This window comes from Dendropsophus ebraccatus, chromosome 4, assembly GCF_027789765.1.
Source record: "Dendropsophus ebraccatus isolate aDenEbr1 chromosome 4, aDenEbr1.pat, whole genome shotgun sequence".
Classification (NCBI taxonomy): domain Eukaryota; kingdom Metazoa; phylum Chordata; class Amphibia; order Anura; family Hylidae; genus Dendropsophus; species Dendropsophus ebraccatus.
The window spans coordinates 103,836,407-103,863,496 of NC_091457.1; the positions used below are offsets into that span (position 1 = coordinate 103,836,407).

The 27,090-nt window shown below is 43.9% G+C and overlaps 2 protein-coding genes across 10 annotated transcripts; one reads left to right on the plus strand and one right to left on the minus strand.

Annotated features, from left to right (window-relative positions):
* Positions 1 to 1,213: 1,213 nt before the first annotated feature.
* Positions 1,214 to 14,175, minus strand: HEMK1 (HemK methyltransferase family member 1). 7 transcript variants are annotated; one of them, XM_069966566.1, is made up of 12 exons: positions 14,034 to 14,175; positions 13,839 to 13,945; positions 8,993 to 9,187; positions 7,966 to 8,057; positions 6,477 to 6,570; positions 5,247 to 5,369; positions 5,015 to 5,079; positions 4,892 to 4,941; positions 4,477 to 4,510; positions 3,901 to 3,996; positions 2,822 to 2,935; positions 1,214 to 1,611 (listed from the first exon to the last, which is right to left on the minus strand). In XM_069966566.1, the coding sequence occupies exons 3-12, from the start codon at positions 9,182 to 9,184 to the stop codon at positions 1,488 to 1,490; spliced, it is 984 nt and encodes a 327-aa protein (XP_069822667.1). In that variant the 5' UTR covers positions 9,185 to 9,187; positions 13,839 to 13,945; positions 14,034 to 14,175; the 3' UTR covers positions 1,214 to 1,487. The 7 variants fall into 7 exon arrangements, with proteins under 7 accessions (XP_069822667.1, XP_069822662.1, XP_069822663.1 ...); XM_069966561.1 differs by having other exon boundaries at positions 4,477 to 4,582; XM_069966562.1 differs by having other exon boundaries at positions 4,477 to 4,582; positions 13,839 to 13,948.
* C4H3orf18 (chromosome 4 C3orf18 homolog) lies at positions 13,831 to 26,413 on the plus strand. 3 transcript variants are annotated; one of them, XM_069966572.1, is made up of 5 exons: positions 13,831 to 14,356; positions 15,312 to 15,544; positions 17,599 to 17,624; positions 20,080 to 20,197; positions 20,352 to 20,435. In XM_069966572.1, the coding sequence occupies exons 2-5, from the start codon at positions 15,368 to 15,370 to the stop codon at positions 20,358 to 20,360; spliced, it is 330 nt and encodes a 109-aa protein (XP_069822673.1). In that variant the 5' UTR covers positions 13,831 to 14,356; positions 15,312 to 15,367; the 3' UTR covers positions 20,361 to 20,435. The 3 variants fall into 3 exon arrangements, with proteins under 3 accessions (XP_069822673.1, XP_069822671.1, XP_069822672.1); XM_069966570.1 differs by lacking the exon at positions 20,352 to 20,435 and adding an exon at positions 25,364 to 26,412 and having other exon boundaries at positions 13,856 to 14,356; XM_069966571.1 differs by lacking the exons at positions 13,831 to 14,356; positions 20,352 to 20,435 and adding exons at positions 14,363 to 14,460; positions 25,364 to 26,413.
* The last annotated feature ends 677 nt before the right edge of the window (positions 26,414 to 27,090 follow it).

A 27,090-nucleotide genomic window follows, 5' to 3' on the forward strand; every position in this document is an offset into this window, starting at 1 on the left:
AATTCCTGGAAAGATCTCCAGGGCTACAGGGACTTTGTCACTCCGGCTTCTAGGAAATGACAATAGTGCACGATTCCCTGGATGAAGGAGGAGGGGAGGGCCAGAGCAGAGAAATGACGGATATATGGGGGCGGAGTACAGAAGGCTTAAGAGAAGGGGGCTGTGTGTGCTTACAAATGACTAGGTTTGCTTATACAGGGACTTGGCATTTAAAAAGCAGTTCTATAAGCATCCATATTCCCCTATTGAATGATTGTTTTTTTCTCTGATGCAAGCTGTGCCATCAACTCACACAGCTGCAGTGTCAAATATTAACCTTCATATGCTGACAACCAGCTTGTACATCATGTCTGAGAGGTTGTCACTGCCCCATCCCTTTTACTTACTGGCATCACTGAACATAGAAAATAGAAATATAATTACATTGTAGTCAGACATGAGAGCCACACACCTTATACTACACTAGCAGCTATTCCATCTATTACTGATACCAACCAGCCTCTATATCCTATCTGAGAGGATGTGACCGCCCTAACCCCAGTTACTGAATAGTTATATCATGTGAAACAATGTACATATTATAAAAGGAATATGCCACAATATAAAGTTGTCTAGTTGGTGTGTTCTTCCAGCCTGTTGACCAGGATGATTTTTTTCTTAATAAAAAGAAGCCGAAATATTAATGCCCGTAGCCATTATCTTATGTAAAACAATTTATTATTTTCTGTGCCATTTTTGAGTTACCTTTGTCTACCTATGACAGCCTGCACTTCCGCCCCTTACATGCGGTTAGGTCTGTGTCAATCTCTAAAGGGGTTATCCAGCTAAAATTATTTTCTTTCAAATCAACTGATATCAGAAAGTTATATAGATTTGTAATTTACTTCTATTAAAAAATCTCAGGTCTTCCCGTACTTATTAGCTGATGTATGTCCTGCAGGAAATGTTGTTTTATTTTCAGTCTGACACAGTGCTCTCTGCTGACATCCCTGGCCGAGAAAGGAGTTCTGCCTTGGTTCTATATGAATCCCCATAGAAAACCTCTCCCGCTCTGGACAGTTCCTGTCTCGGCCAGAGATGTCAGCAGAGAGCACTGTGTCAGACTGAAAATAAAACACTTCCTGCATGACATATAGGAGCTAATAAGAATGGGAAGACTTCGGATTTTTTAATAGAAGTAAATTACAAATTTATATAACTTTATAACAGTTGATTTGAAAGAAAAATTTTTTCACTGGACAACCCTTTTAATGCATTTTTGTAATTCTATTTGTGAGATAGGATCTTAGGATAAACAAGGTTATGGGCAAGAACATGCAAGGAACTGTGGTAAGACACTATGAAGGATCAGATGAATCTATGATAGGAGATAACCCAGTGATTATTATCAGTGACAATCCTGTGCCTGTGATTTATGGAGCTGAACCTTTTCATGACAGTATGGAACTTATCAGAGTGCTGTATAGTAATGCACAGAGGAGTTTTTTTTATATATGGGTCACACATTCTACTTTGATGCTCTGGACATAATATTTCACAAGTCTTCCCATGATGCATCTCCAGTGACTCACTTTCAGTGGAACGTCCTCATTGAACTTATGAAGGGAGGAGCTGATGGAACAAAGATACACAAGTATGGAGGGAATTAGTATCTAACCATGTGACTGGTCTCGGCCTCCATAGAGTCAGTGCACAGAGTTCACAAAAAAAAAAAAACCCTCAGCTGCAGCTCCGTAGATGGATAAACCGAGGCCTAAGGACAAAAGATGTGTAGACATCAGACAAGATCTAACCAAGAAACAAACAACTTGGGGGGGGCCTGTACAAAACACAGATAACTCATTGAGGTCAATAGGTACTAAGTGGAAATGAGCTGCTTGAGTTCCTCTGAACCTGCCGACAAGTTGGATCCATCCCTAGGGATTCCTGTAAACATGGATACACCCTTAGGGCTGCATCGAACTTCTGCAGCCACCTGTAATCAAATGCTGCTCACTCAGGTTAGGATGAACCCGTGCGAGCTCGAGATTCGCTAATCTCTAGTGCTGAGCAATGCTTCCCTGTCCCCACAGAGCTGCCCCTTTTCATTAAATCTCAGTAACTTGTCATTAGAGACCCAAATAACAAACTGGATGACCCTTTACATGAATAGGATAAATGTCAGACCCTCTGGCCTTAAAGGGATATTCCAATGTGAAAAAGTTATCCCTTGGGTAACTGGGAGGTATGATCACTGGGACTCCAGTCTCCCACATGTGCACCGTCTCTACTCACTCTCTATGGGGGATCCCAGAAACAGCCAAACACTGTACTCAGCAGTTTTTGTCTCCTTGAGGGACAGAGCATGCATGATAATGATAAAAGCAGACCATCATATATCACCTTATTTTGGGTTGTAAGTAAGTTAAGTAACAAGGCTTAAAGGTAACCCATCACCATGGAAATGCTACCTAGGGTATCAGCATTATGTTATAGAGCAGAAGGAGCTGATAACATTGATAAACATCTTTATGCGAAAAGATTTATGTTTCCATGCTAAAGAGTCCTGTACACTGAGTGACATTGTCCGCTAGACTCCTTAACACAGAATAAGCAGGGAATTAAATCAGCAAGTTACATGTTATACAATATCTTTTCCCACAAAGTTATATATCAATCTGCCAAGTTTTTCTTGTTCTATTACATAATGTCTATAGATTAGACAACATTGTCTTTCCCTTTAATTTTACATAAATAGGTGCTCTGAAGATTAAACACTATATCTGCTATAGTTTGTTTGAAGTTTGACCCTCTGTATTATACCTAACGTCTGGACACGTACTTATTGCAGAAATCCTTCACAATATTCAGGAGCTGTAGTTGCTCCTCTGGATGGTCTTCTAGCCATTTTTTCACTAACTCAGGATGCCGAGGGTCCACTTCCAGAAAGATGTCACTGAAAATTAAAACAGCAGATGACAATGGTGACACTGACCAATGCACCCCTATCCACCAAACCAAGTGGTCAATTTAAAGCGTAACTATAAAATATTTTGACCATTTAGATTTAGCTTAGGTCATGATAATAATTTTGCTGTGTGAGCAGCAGCAGCAGGGAGGTGCTAGACTGGTGCAGGTCACTGCTGGCTGGAGAGGGAAAGTTCCAGGACTTGTGTCAGGCAGTGTGCTGAGTGCTTAAACCAGGAGGAGCATGCAGGTCATGACTCCAATATGTTCTGCAGCCAGACCAGGGGTGAGTGTCACTGAAGGGAGGACTACAACTCCCAGCACAACACAGCTGTAGTCCTTCCAGATTACATATAACACACTCACCATCAGTCTGCAGCAGGTGCCCCTCCCCTCATCCTGTAGTGTTATGAGAGCAGGTCACTGCATGTATGTCACCTCAGCGGAGGACTACAACTTTCAGCACCACACACTCACTATGCACATAGTATTGCAGCAGGTGACCCCCCCCCCCCATGGCTGACAGCATCCTGCAGCATTGTGCTGTGAGAGCAGATGTCTATAACATCTGCTGGAGCTCTGTATCTAATCCCACTATGTGAGATATATTCTCCTGGGGCTCTGCATCTAATCCCCCTGTATGTGATACCATATGCTGTTCTGAGGCACTGTATCTAATCCCACTATATGAGATATCGTGAGTTGTGTTGAGGCACTGTATCCAATCCCACTGTGTGTGATACCATCTGCTAAGGTGCTGGTCAGCAGTGAGTGGATGAAGGCACTCAGCAAGGAAGATGACAGGGAGGAGGTGGCACACAGTTTTAGCCAAACAACTGGGGATTTTTTTCAGCCAAACAACTGGCTCTTTTTAAAGGGTAACATGTGGGCTTTTTATATGAGTATTAGATTTTTTGGCCGCTTAAAGTATAGTTGCGCTTTAAGGTTACCTACCCTCGGGCCTTTAGCAGAAGTGGTGCACACCGCATTATTCTTTTCATCACATCCATCCCATCGAGACCTCCATCTAATGCTGAGTGATCTTCGTATCTAGGAATAAATGTTCTTCACTATATTACTATACTGCTAGTGTTATAGCTCACTCTAATTGTAAGGGGCTAAAAAACCCATGTCATTTCTCTCTGTAAGCTAACAGGGCACCATACACATATGATAGCTGTCAGTTAAAAGCAACTTTAGCTGATAGCGCTCTCTTGCAATCCCTCCACCTCACCAGGTCCTTGTCTGACAGTTAATGTGTTCTCAATAGAGAGAGAGTAGGTAAGCAGACCACTTAAAAGTCCTTCTCATCCTCAAGGATGTACAGCCCCAAACTCCACTCACACTGGTCTAGGATTCAAGCTGCCTGATACCTTGCCCCACTGTCAGCAGGGCTGGCAAGCCATTGTGTGACACTGCCAGCAACACACTAGAGAGGACACTGAGATCATCGCTGGACTGTGGAGAGATGAGTATCTTACAGCTGATGGATCCTGCCAAAAAGTAAGCTTAACTACTTGAAGTTCTTACCTGAGGATCTCTGGTTCAAGTTGAGTCATATCCTCTGTGAATATATAAGGAGGATTACTGACCACTGCAGATACAGGTCCCAGGTGTTGAAGCTGCTCTATGGGATCTGTGTTGTGACAGGGGTAGTCAGTAAAATACCATACATACAAACATTTCCTACCTCATCCATTTTTCCATTACTGCAACAGTTTGCAACCTGTGGTTTAAAAGTGATTGTGAAGCTACAACTGTCAGCATGCTATGAAGCCATACACTACAGATTATGACAACATGAAATCAATAATAACAAATATACATTGATATTCATACAAGATGTGATCTGTCCATAATACTATTTCCCTGACAGTCTAACCACTAGCAGACAAGGAAAACTACAATTCTTAAAAATATTCTAACTGAGTTGTCCAAAGCTCACCTGTCAATATATTGTGCCTCAGAATGTGAATTCTGTGAAGTAGTCCAAGTCTGGAAGAAGGAGGAACAGGGTCAGGACATCACTGTGATCTGTGGCTTTTCGTGCCCTATTTTTTGGACTCACCTCTTGGCGTTATCCTGGGTCAGACTCACTGCTGCTTCTGATTTATCTGTGGCGATAACACGCAACTAAGGGACAGACGTCAACATGTCAATATGGAGGCTACTTACCCCAGACTAAATAAACACAGAGCAAACTCCTTTAGGAGCCAAAGTGGATACCACCATCACAGGACATGGCACACTTTAAAGATTGATGATAAAATAAGGAAACCTCTTGTGGGAAACATCCCTACCTGAGGGATTCTCCGGAGTAACGCCAAGGACACAGCTCCTGACCCACAACCAACCTCTAGAACGGTAGTCTCCGTAGAATGATGAAGGTCCTCACAATCGGCCAACATCAGACCCACAAGTTCCTACATATGAGACACACTACATTACTATACAGTCATCCATTCTGCACAGCTTTTGATGGCTAAATAAACGTACCACATTTTGCCAACTGGCGTGTTGTCTTCCTTTACTGTTTAAGTTATACATTTATATTTTTTATACAGTTTATGCACTATATATCAGTCCGACCACTGCTTTTAGAGCAGAGCTATGGTTGTCAACTTAAGGGACGGCCCGATTCCTTCTGTAAGCAAGCGCCAAACTGCTTTTAAACGGTTCAATAATCATTAGCAATGTCCATGCAGCCCTTGCCCTTAAACTGTATACATTTCATGTCCACGGTCCCGATTGTTCTTCTGCCCGTTTCCTGGATCCGCCACTGTAGCTTCAGATTGGGTCTCTGAAGTGACAGGTCACTCAGCCAATCACTGACCAGGACCGCTGCGCCACGCTGTTATCGGCTGATCGTCAATAATTGGAGGGAAAGAGTGACCATATGAGGACAAGGACAAGTTGACTAAATGAATATTTTTTTTTAAATATATTCAACTTGATGCTTTAAATTTAATTATCCATAATAGTTATGGATAAAATATTGAACTGATTGAATTGAAGGCTAACAGGCAATGCAGCTAAGTGCCCAATCCGACCAGATGATTATCGTGCCAATTATCGTTATATCAATCGAATTTAAATGATAATCCGTTAGTGTAAATGCAGGCAACAATCAAACGACCGATGGGAAATTGTTCATCCTTATTCGTTTGGTGCTGACACCAAAATCATTGTTAAACGTTCACTGTAATTCCACATTCTCTTTTACGATTGTTTATCGTTAAAAACTGCTAGGACCCTTCATATTGGGTTTTGTGCCTCCATTCCAGGTATCCCGTAGAGAATGAGATGCCGACTGTGGCGGAGAGCAGCGGATGCCTATCACTTGAATAGAGTCACCTAGTCACTTAGTGGGTGCACCATTGAGCCCTGTTAAATTAGTGTATATGGCACTAAGAGTCACTAAGTGACTCAGCTTGGCCACTAAAATAAATGGCATCGCTAGCAAAATATAAGCAGGTAATGCAGAAAAGAAAGAGCATGTAAGACGCTTTTCCTTTACAACTCCCTCTTACTTCTGTCTCTGGTCGCGGGATAAGCACTGGGGGTCTCATTTCCAATGTCATGTCAAGAAAGTCCCACTCTCCAATAATGTATTGAACTGGAACCCTGAAGAGGAAAAGAAACAAGATTGTCTAAATAAAATGTTTATTAATGTGTATTGGGGAGGACGGACAATAGTTCAGCCGTCAGTTATTCAATGTGTATGGGGACCTTTTGTCTTAGGGACCTAATATTAAGTGATTATCTGCCAAATCAAACCGAATCGTGTATAGGCTCAGTAAGCGAGTGCCAATCCAGCAGATCGATGCTTCCTTACAGTGCAGGGTTGGCTACTAATACAGCCCCCAGTCATAACCTGAGCTGCAGCCCCAACTCTGATAGCATATAAGGTCTCATTGCCCACCTATGTCCAAAGCTTCATAGCTATGGCTGAAATCCCATGATAAAATACACTATGATATAGTGCATTGTGGGAAATATTTTTACAGTACACTGTGCTGTATAAAGCTTAATGTAAATTCTACATCTACACTCCCTGACAAAAAGAAATAATGCACCAAAAAGGAGTTGTTAAAAATAATGAATCACTGAGCTGTTAGTGTCTTCCTTGTATCACTACTAGGGGTGACTGACTGTTTTTTATTATGGCTCCCACGATCATCACACCAGCCATTGGGGTAGAGTGTTGCTCCACAGCAAAGGCTGGATTAAAGCGCTCACCAAGACCTCAAAACTCAAACCTGACCTTCATTCGATCCCAAACAGAACCCAGATTTATCACTAAAGACAAGGTTACTTGTTAATGACACCACTGCACACAATAGCGATGGTGGCTGTCAATGGCAGGATACACAATGGGCATTGTGACACCAAAGGGCCTGGAAATGGTTCGGGCAGAACATAACAACTGCTCCCACCACCTCCTAGCAGCTTGGTCAGAATGGCCTAATTGACGGGCAATGCATCAAAACGAACATCCTGCGTCACTCGGCCCAATGATGTGAAGTCTGTCAGCTACAAGAGGAGTGCATCATAGAGGCATGTATAGTAGTCAGCAATATCCCATCAAGATGTATACTACCAAAGTAGCCTCTAGGAGACTTTTTATAGGACAGTGGGGGAGGCACTTTTATGCAATCCTGTGGCAAGACCCAGTGTCTAATCAGACCAGTAGCCACTTACATATCTGCCTGAGACATAACTGCATGGCGAGGTTTGCAGCAATGTGACATTTCTATCTGGGTGCATTCGTTTCTTTTGTCAATGACTGTATTATGATGTAGCACTATATTCCAGTATCTCAGCAGACAATGAACAAGCATGGAGAGGCAGTGAGATGTGAGGTCCTGCAATCTGCCAGGCATATCATGATAAGACAGAATGTAAGTCCAGATCACAAGACAAACTGAGAAAATCATTTACATGAAGCCGTGGAATATAAAATATCAGCTACATGTGATTCTCCACTCTGTGTAACTAGTAAGAACAGATGTCAGTCACCTCTTTAGGCGTTCTTGTGCCATTTTTTCTACGAGAAACATCTGATCCACAGGTACGGGAGAACATGCTGCAGAGGGTCCAATACTATGAAACTGCAGAAAAGGACAATGGATATACATAAAGTCTGTGCCTTCTCCACCCCTCTAAAGGACTGCCCATAAGTGTCACCAGCATAACATGTGCCATATAGTAAAATTTCTTGTTCTATATTACAGTAAAACTCATGCTCTCTGTTCTGCACTCCTGCTCTGTATCCCTCTCTCACCCTCTCTGTTCTGCTCTCCTGCTCTGTATCCTGCTCTCATGCTCTCTGTTCTGCACTCCTGCTCTTTATCCTGCTCTTCCCCTCTCTGTTCTGCAACCCTGCTCATTATCCTGCTCTCTTGCTTTATGTTCTGCCCTCCTGCTCTGTATCCCTCTCACATGCTCTCTGTTCTGCACTCTTGCTCTGTATCCCTCTCTCTCTGGCTCTCTGTTCTCCACTCCTGCTTTCTATCTCTCTCATGCTCTCTGTTCTGCACTTCTGCTCTGTATCCCTCTCACATGCTCTCTGTTCTCCACTCCTGCTCTGTATCCCTTTCACATGCTCTCTGTTCTCCACTCCTGCTCTGTGTCCCTTTCACATGCTCTCTGTTCTCCACTCCTTCTCTGTATCCCTCTCACATGCTCTCTGTTCTGCACTCTTGCTCTATATCCCTCTCGCGTGGTCTCTGTTCTCCACTTCTGCTCTGTATCCCTCTCTTATTCCCTCTGTTCTCCACTCCTGCTCTATATCCCTTTTACATGCTCTCTGTTCTCCACTCCTGCTCTGCATCCCTCTCTCATGCTCTCTGTTCTCCACTCCTGCTCTGCATCCCTCTCTCATGCTCTCTGTTCTGCACTCCTGCTCTGTATCCCTCTCTCATGCTCTCTGTTCTCCACTCTTGCTCTAAATCTCTCTCATGCTCTCTCTTCTGCACTCCTGCTCTGTACACCCCTCTCTCTCCATTCTGTCCACAGGATTTTACACTTAACATCTTGCACTCACAGTCTTTGCTCCCAGTGCATGAGCTACGAGTATGCAACTGCTGTCCTCTGGTTCGGGGATGGCATGTTTAAGGAAGACTTTCTCCCAGTAAGATGCCAGCTTATCCGGGGTCATTCTGTATGTCGATATCCTTTGGCATGGCACTTGTGTACTTGTAAATTTGGCAAGAAGTTGTCGCAGTAAAAAATGCATGACCTGGAATGAAAGATAATTTATAAGTTAAGATGCAAAGATCTGACAGTAAATAGACCAATAGACCTCTGACATGGTGACCAATCACCTGTAATGAGAGTGAGTGTCCTCAGAAATCGGTCCTTTCCCCATAGCCACCACCTGAACAGCCCCCATAAAACACCACCTTTCACCCTGATCTTGATTTAGAATAACATTTACAAATGACAATTACATATGAAGAGTGGTAGAAGAGGGAGCATTGGGGGAAGGGGGTAAGCTGGGAATGTAATGCCCATTTATATGCCATTCAGGGTGTGTAACCATGGACACTTCATTGGCGGGTATTAATGACTCTTGTAAGGCAAACCCTTCCTTTAGAAACAGGTCAATGGAAACAAAGGGTGATCCAGGGACCGATGTTTCAAAGTATTTTTTACTTTCAGAAAATCTCCAATAAAGCTTCAGTAAAGTTGTTTGCATCAATTCATTGCTTCTCAGAAAATAATGCCAGAGATCAGTGCTGAACTCTGCAACGTCAACAAGAATACTGGGCAGGGGCCCATGTACTTCCAGGTCACACCCAGACACAGAAATCCGTACCAGGACTGCCAAAACAGTGCCCGCATTGTTAGTGACTCATGATTATGTAACAGCGGAACATCTGCCCTGGCAAAGCTAGCGACAGATGACTATTATTATTACATTAGTATTGCTTGAGCACTGAATGATGGAACTATATCGTATAACAGTATTATTAGGATACGGCACAAATGTATTATTTACAGAAAAACTATGGCCAAATCAGGATGGGCAGAGGGTGGTGGGAACATAATAAAGAAGTGATACCCGACCCTGTGCCCCTACAGCTCCTCCGATCAGTCAGCCTTAACTACGTTTTTCTCCCAGTTTCTGTGTCATCACGACCCGGCAGTAACTACCTGCTAAGACAGTGAGTGAGTGCCGGTGTGTCCCACCTCAGTCACTAACTAGCTAAGAGAACATTTCTAAGCCAGGTTGTGTCGTCACCGGACCAGAAGCAACAGTAGACTGGTGGCTGACTGTGACCGCTGCACTGCATATCACTTCTTTATTATGCTCCCACACCCCTTGCCCATCCTTGTTTTTTTTCACATTCAGCCAGAGTTCGCCCTTTAAACTCTATATAGCAGTCCTTGCATATGTTCCATATGTGTGCCTTACACAGCATTATTATTTTACGTGTTAGATGGTACTAATATCTCCTTCTGCATGAAAAGGGCTTCATAATGTATAGCAGTAATATTCAAGTGTAAAATAGAAACAGCCCACAGCAACCAATCACAGCTCAGCTTGTATATCTTAAAGGGATACTCTGGAAAGAGTATTTTTTAAATCAACTTCAGTCAGAAAGTAAAACAAATTTGTAAATTACTTTTATTTAAAAATCTCTAGTATTCCAGTACTCATCAGCTACTGTAGGTCCTGCAGAAAGTGGTGTATTCTCTCCAGTCTGACATAGTTCTCTCTCTGCTGCCACCTTTGTCCATGACAGGAATTGCCCAGTGCATGAGAGGTTTTCTATGGGGATTTGCTACTGCTCTGGACAGTTCCTGTCAGGGACAGAGGTGGCAGCAAAGAGCACTGTGTCAGACTGAAAAGAAAACACTACTTCCTGCAGGACATACAACAGTGCTGGAAGACTTGTGATTTTTAAACAGAAGTCTGAATACATTTCTGACACCACTTGATTTGAAAACAATTTCTTTCTCTTGAGTACCCCTTTAAGGAATTCTGGTGAAATGAAAGCTGTGATTGGTTGCTATGAGCCTTTGATTCACACAGATTGATAAATCTGGGCCTATATAATAATAGTGTTATTTATCATTTTTGGTTAGGATATTTCTGCACTATATGGCTGTTTTATTTTGGGACTATGATTAGATTATTGTTTCTCAGTTTACAGTCACGTTCCTTGCACTGTCAAAGCGGTGTGTCTCTCTCAGTGTGCACTATGAAAAACAATAGCACAATAGCATAAATTGCTATGACAAGACAAGTATTGGATGTGCAGGTAGATGGCAGGGTGAAGGAAAGTTCAGGAAGGGAAGGGTCCACATCACTGCCGATGAGGATGGCTGGGCTGCAGCCTAGTATGCTGGCTCCTCTATGGCAGGAAGCATCCAACGTCATGGGTGGTATATAGGCAGCGACATGGATGCCAATGGTGGATTACCTGTACCATGGGCTATTCACAGAACCACATGCCATTAGTTCCCCTTAGGCACCACAATTTTATAGCACCTCCTACCTACCTATATACAAGCCCCCCATCCGTAGCGCCTAAAATGGTAATAATTCCATCCTCTGTAGCTCATACAGTATTAGTTCCTTTTATAAAACAAAAAGTTGATTCCCCCACAAATAGCCAATAATGCCACGATAGTGTTCCACAAATAAAGAATCCCCCCCATAGTGCCACAATTGTGCTCCACAAATTAATTCCCCAAAAAGTGCCACAGTTACACATTCCACCCAAGCCCCCACCCCCTGCAGGGAGACTGCGCTGAACTTACCTATGCTGGCTCCCCCTGACTCCCCAAGCTGCAGGACGTGTGCGATGAGGTCACCACATTGACTGTGACGGTACACGACTTATTTACTTCTAAGCCTAAAATTTTTGTGCTTTCGTTTTTTTTTCTCGTCATGTTTGAAAGGCCTTAGCTCTTGCATATTTTCACCTACAGACCCGCATGAGCCCATAGTTTTTGCACCACTAATTGTATTTTGCAAGGACAGACCTAATTTTTGGATAAAATATGCTGCATAATCAGAAAAACAATTATATGCACGGTGAGATTGGGAAAAAAAAAAGCAATTTTTTTTAAATGGGGGGGGGGGGGGAGTTTGTGTTTACGCCGTTTGCCCTAGGGTAAAACTGACATGTTATATATGTTCCTCAAGTTGCTACGATTAAAAAAACCTAAATGTTCTTTAAAATTGCTCTATAACGCTGTTATGTTTTGGTCTATAGGGCTGTGTGAGGTGTCATTTTTTACACCATGATCTGTCAGTAGCTTATTAGTGTATATGTGACTTTTTTTTAATCACTTTTTATTACATTTTTACCGTGCAAGATCAAGAATGTGATTACTCTGCTGCAGCCCAGACCTATGGATCGCCGAGTCGGGATCAGCGTCAATAAAACGCTGAGGCCTGGCCAGAACAACGGATCCCAATTCTGCGATCACATTATTGGGGGGGGGGGGGGAAATTGTCTTAATTAGCGGGCACGGCAATCGGACTGTTTGCTCCTGCAAAAATCTTTCTATCAAATCAACTGGTTTCAGAAAGTTATATAGATTTGTGATATACTTCTTTTTAAAAAAATCTCAAGTCTTCCCATACTTATTAGCTACTGTAAGAGGTTTTCTATGGGGATATGCTGCTGCTCTGGACATGTCTTTCTAGGACAAAGATAGAGAGCACTGTACCAGACTAAATAGAAAACGTTTCCTGCAGGACATATAGCAGCTGATAAGTAAAGGAAGGGAATAGGACTTGAGATTTGTAAATAGAAGTCAATTACAAAACTTGATTTAAAAGAATAATAATAATTTTTATTTATATAGCCCCAACAGATTCCGCAGCACTTTACAATTAAGATTTTCGCTGAATAACCCCTTTAAGGAAATCTGTTACTATCCTTGGTGGGCCAAAAATCCTGGCACCGTGGGCCAGAAGTTCACATGCCTGATCTAGTGACTCTGGCCATATACATCAATACTGACGGCATCAATAGCCTGGTCTGCTTTGTTAAAGTGACTGTAGCACCAGGCCCAGGCTGAAGCACTGGAGGCGGGCCGACCCACCCTTAGTGGGAAGAAACTCCAGCCCCTCCATGAGGTGACTCCATTACAATCAATGGAACCCTATCATAGAGGGGCTGGGGTTTCCTCTCACTAAGGGTGGATGGCCCGCCTCCAGTGCTTCAGCCTGGGCCTGGTGGTACAGTCACTTTAAGTACTGTTGAGGGTATACTGTCCAAACTTATGATGCATTTACACAGATTTGACAGATTTGTGAAGCTAAGCCAGGATTGGATATGAGAAGAGGAGAAATATCAGTGTTTTCCTTTATGACCTATTCTCTGTTTATAGTCTATGGCTTTGGCTTCAAAAATCTGTCAGATAAATCTCTCTGTCTAAATGCTCCATAAGCCACTAAGGGTCCCTAAACAGAGAGAGATTATTTGACTGATTATTTAAATGAGATTTCTCCTTTCTTCAAATCCATTCCTGGCTTTGGCTTCAATAACCTGTCAGATAAATCTGTCTGTGTAAAGGCACCATTACTGTGGTACTAAATGCTTCCATGTTAACAGAACTAGCTGGAAAGAAATCTCATACCCTGACTCCTACTCCTCACACAGCACCAGGCTGCTATCAGTGAGCCATTCTCACACATGTCAGTATAGGCAGACTGGATTGGCTGCATGTCATGCTGGACACTTGTCCATACAGTGTAACTGAGCCTGAGGTGGAACTACAAGTCACAGCAGGGCCACTGGTCCTGTAAGCCACATTTGGGCTTGTATCTCTGTGCGTTACGGATTTGTTATACTTGAGGACTGGCACAATGTACACGACATAACTCACAGAGCGAGGGATAAACTGTCCACAGTAACTAAACCTACCTGGCAGCAGAAGGGTTAACGCAGAGCGTTTACCCACAAGAACCTCCCACTTCCGGTGTCCTCCAGAAAAAGCCTCCTCACATTAGTTCCTGCAGAAGTCGCGCTTCCTGCTAACAACGATAAAGTCGTTTGGCATGAATTTTGCTGTCAAACCTCCCGCCCCCCTCCCCTCCCCAACAGGGAAACACAACACACATTTCGGTCTTCAGCCCTGGAGCCATTTTGAAGAAGCCATCCTGCAAGTATAGCTGCAAATCTGGTCCTTTTACAGAATGCATTGTAGCGCCTGAAATGGGCACGCCCGAAGTAAAGATGGTAACCCCCTGTCAGTTACAGAGGCTTTGTTTTTTAGCGCATGCGTAGTCTTAGAATTACTCATTGGGCGCCACTTATCTTTCTCTTTGCTTAGTGAGTGGCAAGTCCAGTACCCAATCATAGACGAGTTATGACTGGCAGAAGGCGGGTCTAAGCGTCCAGTCAAAGAAGAGAGCTGGGCCCTAAGATAAAAGATTCCTAAGGTAAATATCCTGCCCAGCTGGCACTGCAGGGGGGGTCTCTGGCTGGGCCCTTGCTGGGCTAAGTACAGCAGCAGCAGTGCCCTATCTCCTGATCAGAACCACAGGTGAGAGACTGGTCCCATCCTTACCTAACTGTGGTACTACAAGTCCCAGCACAGCAGCATGTAATGTATGTGTGTAGTCATTTCCTCATATAGGTGGATATGAATGGATGTGCCCATAGCGTATGATGGACAGGCTTCCCGTAATGCCCTGGTTGTGAGCAGCACAGCACTCATAGGAACCTGTGTGTGACTGACACCTCAAGACAAACATTACTCTTCTGTTATTGGGACATCTTATAGAGGTGCACCTCATGGCGACATATTCACTTTTATCTGTATGTATGTGCGGGGCATCAGACAACCCAGACAAAACACAGGTTTCTGGGCACAGGTATCCATATAACCACACTGTATGTGCTGTAACTGCCAGACATTATATCTGTACACCAGCCACATCCAAAGCCACCATGTTTTATACTCCAGTCACCTACGGAGCTGCATTCTGAAATTCAGTCCTTATTAAGTTTCATCAAGAATGAGCACTGGCGTTGTGGTCTAGCGGATAACGTAAAGTGACCAGTGGGCAAATGAAGTACAATATAGTGTACATAGAAGAGGTAGTATAAAGGCCACAGAATGAAATTGGGAATGCTTCTTTAATGTGATGTAACGTATTGTATTTTAATATTAAGAGAGATTACATGTGCCATGTTGACAATTATAAGACCTCGGCTAAGCCATTCAGGATAAGTCAGCATAGTGGCAGCCAAAAAAATGGTGAATGCAGCTCTGGATATGACTAAATAAAACATAGGAAACAATGATGTGGCTGAGGATCAGTATGTGATGGGTAATGCTAAAGGATTTTCAGAAACTCTATTGTAACAATTGTTGTCTCCCTTAACCTGCAGGTTTTCTGTGGAATATGTGATTATGCGACCTGACCCTTGGTGATGACCACGCAACCATGAACAATAATAGCAGTATGCCATCCCCTCTGTATCTGGGGGTCACTGCAGAGCCTGGCATTGCTAATCCCTCCTATAATGGTACGGGGGGACTCATTATCACTGGAAAGCCCACTGTGGGAACCTGGCTCCTGTCCTTGGGCATTGTGACTGTCATTGGACTGGCAGTGGCTATGGTACGTTGTTCTATGTAGCTTCAGTACAGATCACGTACCCCTTTCAACAGAAAACCAATGCAACCAACACCCGCACGTAGACTAGACTACTTAAAGAGTCGGTCCATTTCGGCAATTTTCTGATCTAGTTTGTCCAATGCTTAATAAATTTCAAGATCTCTGCTTGTTTTCATTGAATGAGAATTTTCTTAGTTTCATCAAGAGACTAAAAAACTGGCAGAAATCCAATACTTTTCACAGTTGAGGGTTTGGTTCAATTGTATCCAGCCTACACAGTCCTCTGTGATCTTAACCACCTGGACTCCAGACTGACACATATTAAATACTCTAAAACATAATAACAGAGGGAAAAGGATGCAGATCTCTTCCGCTGTGTTACTTGGATTCAGTTGTAGCAGACCCTCAGTTGCATTGCTTCACTTATCTTGTACTGGACCATAATATGGGCTTTAACTCAGGATCACTTGGAGTATAATCCAGGATGTATCTCAGGATCCATACAGTATAAGTAATGTTATATATGTACACAGTGACTCTTATGTATATGAAGATTAATTCCATATGTAGTCTGTAACCTGATGATTATAGGTTTTAATAGCAGATTCCTGTAGGAATTATGGGAAGGTATGACTGACTATATGACTCCACATTTTGACACAGTTGTCAGGTCTTCTCTTTTGCTTAAAGTGACTGTACCACCAGGCCCAGGCTAAAGCACTGGAGGCGGGCCGACCCACCCTTAGTGGGAAGAAACTGCAGCCCCTCCATGACGTGACTCTATTACAATCAATGGAACCCTATCATAGAAGGGCTAGGGTTTCCTCCCACTAAGGGTGGGTCAGCCCGCCTCCAGTGCTTCAGCCTGGGCCTGGTGGTACAGTCACTTTAATATGTCATTATGTCTTATACTTCAGTCACATGATCATGATCTGTTGTTTTGCGTTGTTGGAGATGTACAGTAGCTTTAACACCAAACAATGTATTAGTTTCCAAACATAGAACGAAGCCAGATCTCCCACAATGCAGTTCTGCTAGGTGTGGTGTGTCATGGCATTACAGGAAAGATGTTATTGGAATATAATACACAATACCGTGTTTCCCCTAAAAGAAGACAGCGTCTTATATTAAAGGGGTACTCCAGCGGGGGAGCATTTTTCTTCCTGGGAACGGGGATGAGGTGGCTTAGGGAAACGACGTCCACTCACCTCCCTGGTTCCAGTGGCGGGTCCCGCATCACGGCGCTCCAGTCCCCGGCCGCTTCCTGGTGTCTGACACGGGCCCGAGACGTGACTACTCAGGTCCGCGCAGCCAGTGACGGAGGCGGGATCGGTCTCAAGTCCACTCAGATCCCGCATCTGTCATTGACTGGCAGAGCCGTATCGTCTCGGGCCCGCGTCAGACACCAGGAAGCGTCCGGGAATCAGGGACCGGAGCGCCGCGATGCGGGACCCGCCCCTGGAACCGGGGAGGTGAGTGGACGTTGTTTCCCTCAGCCACCTCATCCCCGATCCCAGGAAAAAAATGCGCCCCCCCCCCCCCCCCGCTGGAGTACCCCTTTAATTTTTGCTCCCAAAGATGTGCTATATGTTATTTTCAGCGGGTGTCTATTCCATGAAGGGAACATTGGGGTCGGCTGCAGGTGATGGTCTTCCTGTCCTGCATACAGCTGCTCTGCAATGGACAGTGAATGTAGGGGACAATGGCGGCGGGCTAAATAGAATCACAGCTGCATGCCCTGGTATTCTGTTCCTCTGGCATGCTTCCAAACATAAACTTTGCTAGGTCTTACTTTCGGGGAAGGTCTTATATTTAGCAATTCAGCAAAACCTCTACTAGGTCTTATTTTCAGAGGATTGCTTGTTTTTGGGGAAACAGGGTATAAGTCAAGCTAAGCACACAATTATCAGAGTTGGTCATTGTTATATGTAGCTAGATCTTGTATGATTATATCAGGGAGCCGAGCTATGGCTGAAGTGTCAGTCCATCTCTGTCTCATCTGCAGTATTTCTTCTCAATTCTCTGTCTCTCCTTGTCTCTTGTTGTGCTGCCTCCAGGTTCTGTACATCAGAAAGCAGAAGAGGTGAGCCCCCTGCTGCTTCCTCCTCACTGTCATTAGTGATTACTGTGGCTTTTCCTCATCTGCAGAATAAAATTAGATTTGTTCCAGTATTCAAAGGGAACATGTCTTCTAAAATTACCTATTGTTTTAAAGCAAGTCTGTACCCACAAACCGCTTGTACCGTCGGATAGCTGCTTTTAATCCAAGATCTGTACTGGGGTCCATTCAGCAGGTGATGCAGTTATTGTCCTAAAAAACTACTTTTAAACTTGCAGCCCTGTGTCAAATTGATGTGGCCTAGAAGGTCTGTGTCCTACGCCTTGGACACCTCTCTGTTCCTCCTCACTGCCCTCATCATTAGGAACACCCCCAGGCAGGATTTTCCCTATTCATCACTTGTCTAAACACTGTACATGTGCCTTAACAGTCCGACACATGTGCACCGCTTAGACAAGTGATGAATAGGAGAAATCCTTCTAGAGGCGTTCCTTAAGATGAGGAAGAAAGGAGAGGCGTTGCAGGCCTAGGGCACAGACACTCTAGGCCAGGCAAATTTGACACAAGGCTGAAAGTTTAAAAGATGTTTTTAGGACAGATCCTAACAGACCTAACAGGACAGATCTTGGATAAAAGCAGCTATCTGACGGTACAAGCAGTTTTGGGGGGGGGGGGGGGGGCAGATTGTGGGTATCAAATGCCGAACGCTCTGGTTCGGATGGACTCGAGCATGCTTGAGGTTCGCTCATCTCTAGTTACTATCGATATGACCACAGCAGGTAAGTTCCGTGCAGAAGTCCTATTCTGTTTCAAGAACGTGTGGACGTATCCATGGGTATGCCTTGGATCATGCCAATTGGGAAAGCTGCCAAATGGTAGATTTTTTGGTAAATATATTTTTTAGGAATTTTTAGAGATGTGTGTTTTTTTTTTAAGTTCCCATTTAAAGGAGTATTCCACTCAAACAAAACTTTTATTATTTTGCTGCCCATGATGAGACTAACAATTTATTCAATATTTGTTATTATCTATTCAGTCTCCTATTCTCAGCAGCTGCTTTCTGCTGAAAACACAAAAATCTGTGTGTGAGCCTTTTTCTCTGTCTTCTCTCTCCTTCCCCCTTCCTTCTAAAACGACTTATGTAAACAAGTCCCTGACTGGCTTTATCTGCAACACTGTAGCTTCTTTGTAATGCTGGGAGGATTAATCAGATTAATCCTCGCAGCATTACAAAGAAGCTACAATGTTGCAGATAAAGCGAGTCAGGGATTTGTTTACATCAGCTCTCAGAAGTGAGGGGAGAGGAGGGGGAGACAGAGAAAAGCTCACACACAATTTTGTGTCCTTAGCAGAAAGCAGCAGCTGAGAACTGGGTAAAGGAGACTGAATAGATAATAACAAATATTGAATGAATTGTTAGACTCCCCATGGGCAGCAACATATCAAAAGGTATGTTTGAGTGGAAGACCCCTTTAACTATATTAAAGAAGACCATCCCTTTATATTGTACAAAAAAAAAAATACAATTCAATCAGAAAATAGAAACGGATTAGAAAAAGTGAATGTTTAAATATCTGGCTCTAATCAGTAAAAAAAGATATAGGTAATACATTCCCTTTTAAAGGTTTTTTTTTAGGGTCCTATAGTAATCTAGTGCCCATACTTCCTAGTATGCATGCTGCTTAGATGAACAAGGATTTTGTGATTAGCCTTGTAGGAGAAAATTTCCAGAATTGATTGGTCATGTCTACTTTTTATAAATAGTGTACACTGGCTGTGTCTGCTCTTGGTGATGTTTTGCAGTGTTAGTTTGATTTACCATGTCTGGTTATGATGTTGGTTTGATTGGTCATGTCTCCTCTTTATAGACAGGTGATCATGATGGATTGACTGGTCGTGTCTGCTGTCTATGGATGGGTGAGGATGTTGTTGTGTGTGTGTGTGTATGAAAGTGTTATGGTTTTGGATTTAATGGTTGTGTCTGCTTGGTGAGATTTGCTCATGTTTCTGTATCGATTGGCTTTGTACATGGTAACCTCACGGTAGTCAGAATCTTTACCTGTAATTAATCAGATGGATCCCTGTCAACATCTTCACGATTCTGCTGGACTGTATCCCTTTAATCTTACCATTATGTTGGTCTTCTTTCTTGCATTGTTCTGTTAATTCCATGTTGTTCTAGGCATGCTTTGTGTAGACTGTGAATCCATCATCTGATTTCCCCTTCATGCCCCATTCCCCCCATATTGTCACATACACAGTGAACTAAATTGGTGTTACAACCAATAGAATCCATTAAATTTACATAAATCCTTTAGTTGTGAGATCTGTTTGATGGCTTGATACCAGCCCTGCATCTGTGTTGATATACATATATATGGCCAGTTTAGTCAAAACATCTTTTTAATTGTCTCTTTACATATATTTTTGATGTTGCACAGTTGCGCCCTTTGTTTGACTTGCCCTCTTTCTGTGTCAGACTGGAGAAACTCCGTCATCAGTTGATGCCCATGTACAATTTTGACCCAGCCGAGGAACAGGAAGATTTAGAGCAAGAACTACTGGAACCAAACCGAGATCTGCAACCCCAGGGAAAGGTGAGGACATCTGCTATACAGAGTGGTGTATGTTACTATGAGCCATTACCTGCATGCAGGAGAGAAGTCGGAGAACATGCAAAACATGTAACAGGTTCTTATATAACTTTGTAATATATCTTACCAGAAAAAAAAATCTGTATTGTGTTTACAGATGGACTAGGGAGCTCATATGAAATGAGGTAACATGCTACCCATACAAGTCTATGCAGAGTGGAGGTATGATGGGAGAGGGCCTGCACAAGAACTTACTGCAAGTATTTGGTATCAGCCTATCACCCCAGGGCTTGATTCACAGCTTACATTGCACAGTACTGTTCTATGCTGCTGCTTCTTAGGGGTTTCACAGAGACATAGAAGAGCAGGGTCCCCTGAAAAAAAAAAGATTCACAAAGGGTCACAAAGATTATGCTCTTCCTACTAGCTCAGGAGTAACAGAAAATTAGAGATGAAGCCTGCAAAGCAGAAATCCAAATACAAGAAAAAAGCTATATAATCACCAGAAATGGCGCTTCTCCTTAGTGCTTGCTTGTTCTGACAGGTACACTTTTAAAGGAGAAGTCTGGCGAAAATGTTTATTTAAGTATTGTATTGTCCCCCAAAAGTTATACAAATCACCATTATACACTTATTAGGGGAAATGCTTATAAAGTGCTTTTTTCCCTGCACTTACTACTGCATCAAGGCTTCACTTCCTAGATAACATGGTGATGTCACGACCCGACTCCCAGAGCTGTGCGGGCTGTGGCTGCTGGAGAGGATAATGGCAGGGGGACACAGGGCACTGGAGGGACACTGAGCATCCCTCTGCCATCATCCTCTCCAGCAGCCACAGCCCGCACCGCTCTGGGAGTTGAGTCATGACATCACCATTTTATCCAGGAAGTGAAGCCTTTTATACTTTTTGGGGGACAATGCAATGCTTAAATAAAACATTTTACCGGACTTCTCATTTAAGACAAGTCTGTGTAACACAGACATTGCTGGCTTTTTTATGCAGCAGTGCCACCTTCTGTCTATGGATACTGGCTGATGGCCTTGGAACCATAGGACAAGAACAGAGGAAATATGTATTGAAAGAGGTTATCAAACCTTTTAATTGGTAGCCTATCCTCTAAACTGATTGTTGAGTCAAACACCTAGTACCACTTGTGATCTGCTGTTTGCATAGCCCCTAATGGTGCGTTTACACAGAGATTTATCTGACAGAAGCCAAAGCCAGGAATGGATTTAAAAATAGGATAGATCCCAGTCTTTCCTTTATGACCTGTTCTCTGTTTATTGTCTTATTTGGCTTCAAAAATCTGTCAGACAAATCTCTCTGTGTCAACGCATCCTTAGGCTATGTTCACACAGCGTACAAGTAAGGCAACAACGCCAGTACTTTGTACGCCTAGGCACCTGCATATTCTTCTATGGGATCCCGGCCAGAGCGTATACACATAGTATACGCTCCCGCCGGGATCCCAAGCGGCGCTGCAAAGAATTGACATGTCAGTTTTCTGCCGCAGCAATTCAGTGAATTGTGGCCGCAGAAAGACCTGTCAGTTCACACAATGAAGCGAGCGGCTCCGGCCACATACTTCATTGTGTGTTGTGAGGAGTTCTGAAGCAGGCGCGCGCTGATGCGCCCGCATCAGCACACTGCGGCTGGAAAGATCATCGGCCGGGATGATCTTTTTAGAGACCAGCCGTTCCATGACCCGGCCGGGTCACAGAATGGCCGGTCTCATATGCCATGTGAACATAGCCTTAGGAACTGCAGCATTGTCCTGTTCACTTGAATGTCACAACACTGCAGTAGCTTTGCTGCTAAAAGTATGATGATTACAGGACAAGCAGTATACATTGAAAAGACTGCGGTGCTCACAGTGCCACTGCCCTTTTTATACAGCTGATCGATAAAGGTGCCAAGTGTCTGAATTTTAATGGTCTGATATTTATTTTGTATTTTTTGGATAGGCCATCAATTTTAAGGGGGACCTCTCACATTAAATTTACTGTCCAATCTGCAGCAAGAGCTGACCAATTGTTATTTATTCAGGTAAATCTTTGCTCGTTCTGGACTAGTGATGCACGATGCACCGAAATATCGATACTACTATCGATATTTCGGGCAGAAAAAAGGTTCGGTACCAGGATTTCCTGGTATTGATACTTAATGTTAAACTGCCTAATAACGCAGCTTAACATAAAGTATGGTGCAGAGAACATGGCCGGCGGCTACCTGAGCGCCAGCCATGTTTTCTGTGTGCCGCCCCCTGCCCCCTGGTGTCCCCTCCTCCGCCCGCGCGCTCTCCACTCCCGGCGGCGCCAAATTTAAATAGCCGGCACATAGCGATCGCTAGTGCCGGCTATTTTACAGGGTAGATGCCGCTGTCACACCTGACAGCGGCATTAACACCTCCTGAGCCGCTCCATATGCAGCAGGAGTCTGCTGCATATGGAGCGGCCCCCACTGCTAATGACTGCGGCCCGCGACCTCGCGGGCGGCAGTCATTTAACTATTCCCCCCCCCCCCACTCAGGACACACTGCTGCAGCGGGGTCCCCCGCGCCGCACCACCCCCAGGACCTGCCGATGCAATGCTGTCCCTCGCACCCTCCGGTGTCCACAATCCTGCCCCCCCCCTTCCCTCGGGGTCCTCCAGTACAGTGGCACAGCAACTCCCAGCATACCTTCTTGTAGGGAGTTGTTGTGCACAAGGAGGTATGCTGGGAGTTGTTGTGTCAGGAGGCTGCTAATGCACTACAACTCCCAGCAGCACACCTTCTTGTGCACTACAACTCTCAGCATACCTCCTTGGGCACAAAGGTATGCTGGGGGTTGTAGTGCACAAGGAGGTATGCTGCTGGGAGTTGTGGTGCATTAGCAGCCTCCTGACACAACAACTCCCAGCATACCTCTGTGTCCACTACAACTCCCAGCATACCTTCTTGTGGGGAGTTGCAGTGCACAAGCAGGTATGCTGGGAGTTGTAGTGCACAAGGAGGTATGCTGCTGGGAGTTGTTGTGTTAGGAGGCTGCTAATGCACTACAACTCCCAGCAGCATACCTCCTTGTGCACTACAACCCCCAGCATACCTCATTGTGCACTACAACCCCCAGCATACCTCTTTGTGCACAATGAGGTATGCTGGGGGTTGTAGTGCACAAGAAGTTGTGCTGCTGGAAGTTGTGTCAGGAGGTTGCTGCTGCACAACTGCAACTCCCAGCATACCTCCTTGTGCACTACAACTCCCAGGATACCTTCTTGTGCACTACAACTCCCAGCACACCTTCTTGTGGGGAGTTGCACACAAGGAGGAATTCTGGGGATTTGTAGTGCACAATGAGGTATGCTGGGAGTTGTAGTGCACAAGGAGGTATGCTGCGAGTAACAGTTGTGCAGCAGCAGCCTCCCGACAAAACATCCCAGCATACCTCTTTGTGTACTACAACTCCCAGCATACCTCCTTGTGTACTACAACTCCCAGCATACCTTCTTATGCACCACAACTCCCAGCATACCCACTTGTGCACTACAAATCACCACAAGAAGGTATGCTGGGAGTTGTAGTGCATAAGAAGGTATACTGGGAGTTGTGCACAGGGAGGTATGCTGCGGGGTAGAGAGGAATTAAAAAGTGTTTAAAAAAAGTTTAAATTAAAAAAACAATAATCATAATGAAGGTTCTAATAATCCCTGTTCCCTTTTTTTCAAAAAAAATATATTTGTATTTTTACATATTTTTTTTTCAAACTTTATTTAGTATCTATTTAGTATCGAGTATCGATCTAAGAAAGCTGGTATTGGTATTGAACTCAAAATTCTGGTATCGTGACATCCCTATTCTGGACTATATAGTCATTTGGGCGGTCCTACTGTGACTGATATCTATTTCTGTGTATGCATTCTTATACACAAATAGCTGTCAATCCCTGAGTAGGACCGCCCATTTGACTACTTAACCCAGAAAGAGATTTATCTGAATAAATGAAACAGAACTATATACCAATCTGCTTCTGCTCTATAATATGATGCCTGCGGTTTGGACTGCATTTTCTGTGTGACAGTGTGACTTTTAAAAGTTGTAAATGTGTGTTCCCGTGCACAACATTTTAGCATGCCCAGTGATGGACGTACCCCCTGATATTAGGGTTATGTGTCCATACTATCCAGGGCACATCATCTTTCTAGCCCTCTCCCTGTACCACTTATGTCTTATTGGTTTTGGCAGGGTCCTCCACCTGGTCTTTGTGTGCCACTTCTGATAAACCCTGTCAGTTCTGTATGAGAGACCTAGTCTTATTATTAGACAACAGTACAGTTAGAAGGAAAGACTTTGCTTCACCCACAGTGTAACGTATCTGACTATAATTCGTATAGACAGTAATTAGTGGGAAACCTTTTTTTCATGAAAGCTAAAAGGAAAAAATGTCAATACAACTCTGGATGTCACTGAAGTGTAAGATCTCAGGATCAGTGTGAGGTGAGCAAAGCCCCTATTACACTGGGCGACTGGAGGACCAAACGAGAGCTGTCAGCGCTCGTTTGCTCCTCGTTCCCCACTCTCTGCAGCCACTAGCACACGTGGCGGCAGCGAGAGGGTGAGTGCACGGGGGGCTGCGGAGAGCTGCAGGGGGACGCCCGGGTGTTTGCCAGATTATCCGGGAAGCCCATAGCACATAGCAGCGGTCTGCTGCCACGGCTCCTATTCCACAGAGTGAAGGCAGCAGATGGCTGCTATGTAAGTCATTTGTCTTTCAACATCTTGAAAGACAAATGACTGCAACCATTGTTCATGATGGCTGATCGTTGCCTTCTATTACATGGGACGATTATCGGCCCGTAATTGTTCCTTGTAATAGGGTCTTAAGGTTTTTTTCAAATATGCTTCATAATTTCCATTCTGAACATAACCCAGTGGAATCCATAATGGGCTCTGTCCTGATTCCATTGTGTATATTTTTACAGTCAGCTGATACATGTAAGCTACAGAGAGTCTATGTGGGAGAGTTATAGACAGGGAGCAGACACTGAGATCATCTGAGGTTCTGTGAATTCGGCTTGCAGCTCCTTATCTGTGCCGTTTATCTATGTAAAGCACATAATCCGTGTTGTATGATAATTTCCAATGTGCCTGTTCTCCATGTGATCTCTTCTTTATCTGTCTTGTATTTCAGGTTTTGCTTACCAGCCTATGCCCTCTACAGAGACCAACCCGCCTGGTGTTTACTGATGTTGCCAACTCTATCAACGCTTGAGGAAGGTCGACGACATGTCCTGTCGGGGGTCAGTGTCACTGTGACTCACCGTCTAGTTTATGTCACCATGCCCTGAAGGGGGAGATGTCATCCTCCTTATTACCATTTCAGGGCCTAGTAATGTAAGGGTCAGCTCATGGATGAATACACAGTTCTCTGCTGGAGGGATTGCTACAATTGTGCCTCTCTGCATAGGAATACACAGGGGCCAAGGCATATATTCTCTAGCTATACAGGGATAACTATACATATAAACCTTCAAATTCCATATACTGTACCTTCTATTCCTTAAGATTTGCCTGTATAGTAATATCCACTTCACAGAGTGTCCCACCTGTACAGTAATATCATGCACTGCACAGAGTGCCCCACCTGTATACTAGCATCCACCCCATACAGCGCTCCACCTGTACAGTAATATGCATCATAGAGAGCTTCATTTGTACAGTAATATCCAATTGAGTGCTCTACCTGTATACTAGAATCCACTGTACAGAGTACCAAACAGTTCGAACAGTAATATGGAACACAGAGGGCTTTACTTTTACAGCAATAGCCATGTAGCATCTATCACACTGAGCACTCGACCTCTATAGTAGCATATACCACACACAATAATCCACCTCTATACTAGCACATACCACACACATTACTCCACCTCTATACTAGCATACACCACACACAATCCTTCACCTCTATACTAGCATACACCACACATTGCACTCCACCTCTATACTAGAATACACCACACACAATACTTTACCTCTATACTAGAATACACCACACAGTGCACTCCACCTCTATACTAGAATACACCACACAGTGCACTCCACCTCTATACTAGAATACACCACACAGTGCACTCCACCTCTATACTAGAATACACCACACAGTGCACTCCACCTCTATACTAGAATACACCACACAGTGCACTCCACCTCTATACTAGAATACACCACACACAATACTTCACCTCTATACTAGAATACACCACACTGTGGTGTATTCTAGTATAGAGGTGGCGTGCACTGTGTGGTGTATTCTAGTATAGAGGTGAAGTATTGTGTGTGGTGTATTCTAGTATAGAGGTGGAGTGCACTGTGTGGTGTATTCTAGTATAGAGGTGGAGTGCACTGTGTGGTGTATTCTAGTATAGAGGTGGCGTGCACTCAGTGCACTCCACCTCTATACAAGAATACACCACAAAAAATTCTCTCCCTTTATACTAGCATACACCACACAGTGCACTCCACCTCTATACTAGAATACACCACACACAACACTGCCCCTCTATACTAGCATATACCACACACAACACTGCCCCTCTATACTAGCATATACCACACACAGTACTCCACCTCTATACTAGAATACACCACACACAATACACCATCTCTATACTAGCATACACCACCTCTGTACTAGCTTACATCATACAGTGCACTCCACTTCTATACTATCATACACCACACACAATACTCCACCTCTATACTAGCTTACATTACACAGAACACCACACACAATTCTCCGCCTGTAGACTAGCATCCACCCCACACAGTCCTCCACCTGTAGACTAGCATTTACCAGACCTGTGTACTAATATCCACCACACAGAGAGCTTCAACTTTTACAGTAATATCCACAAC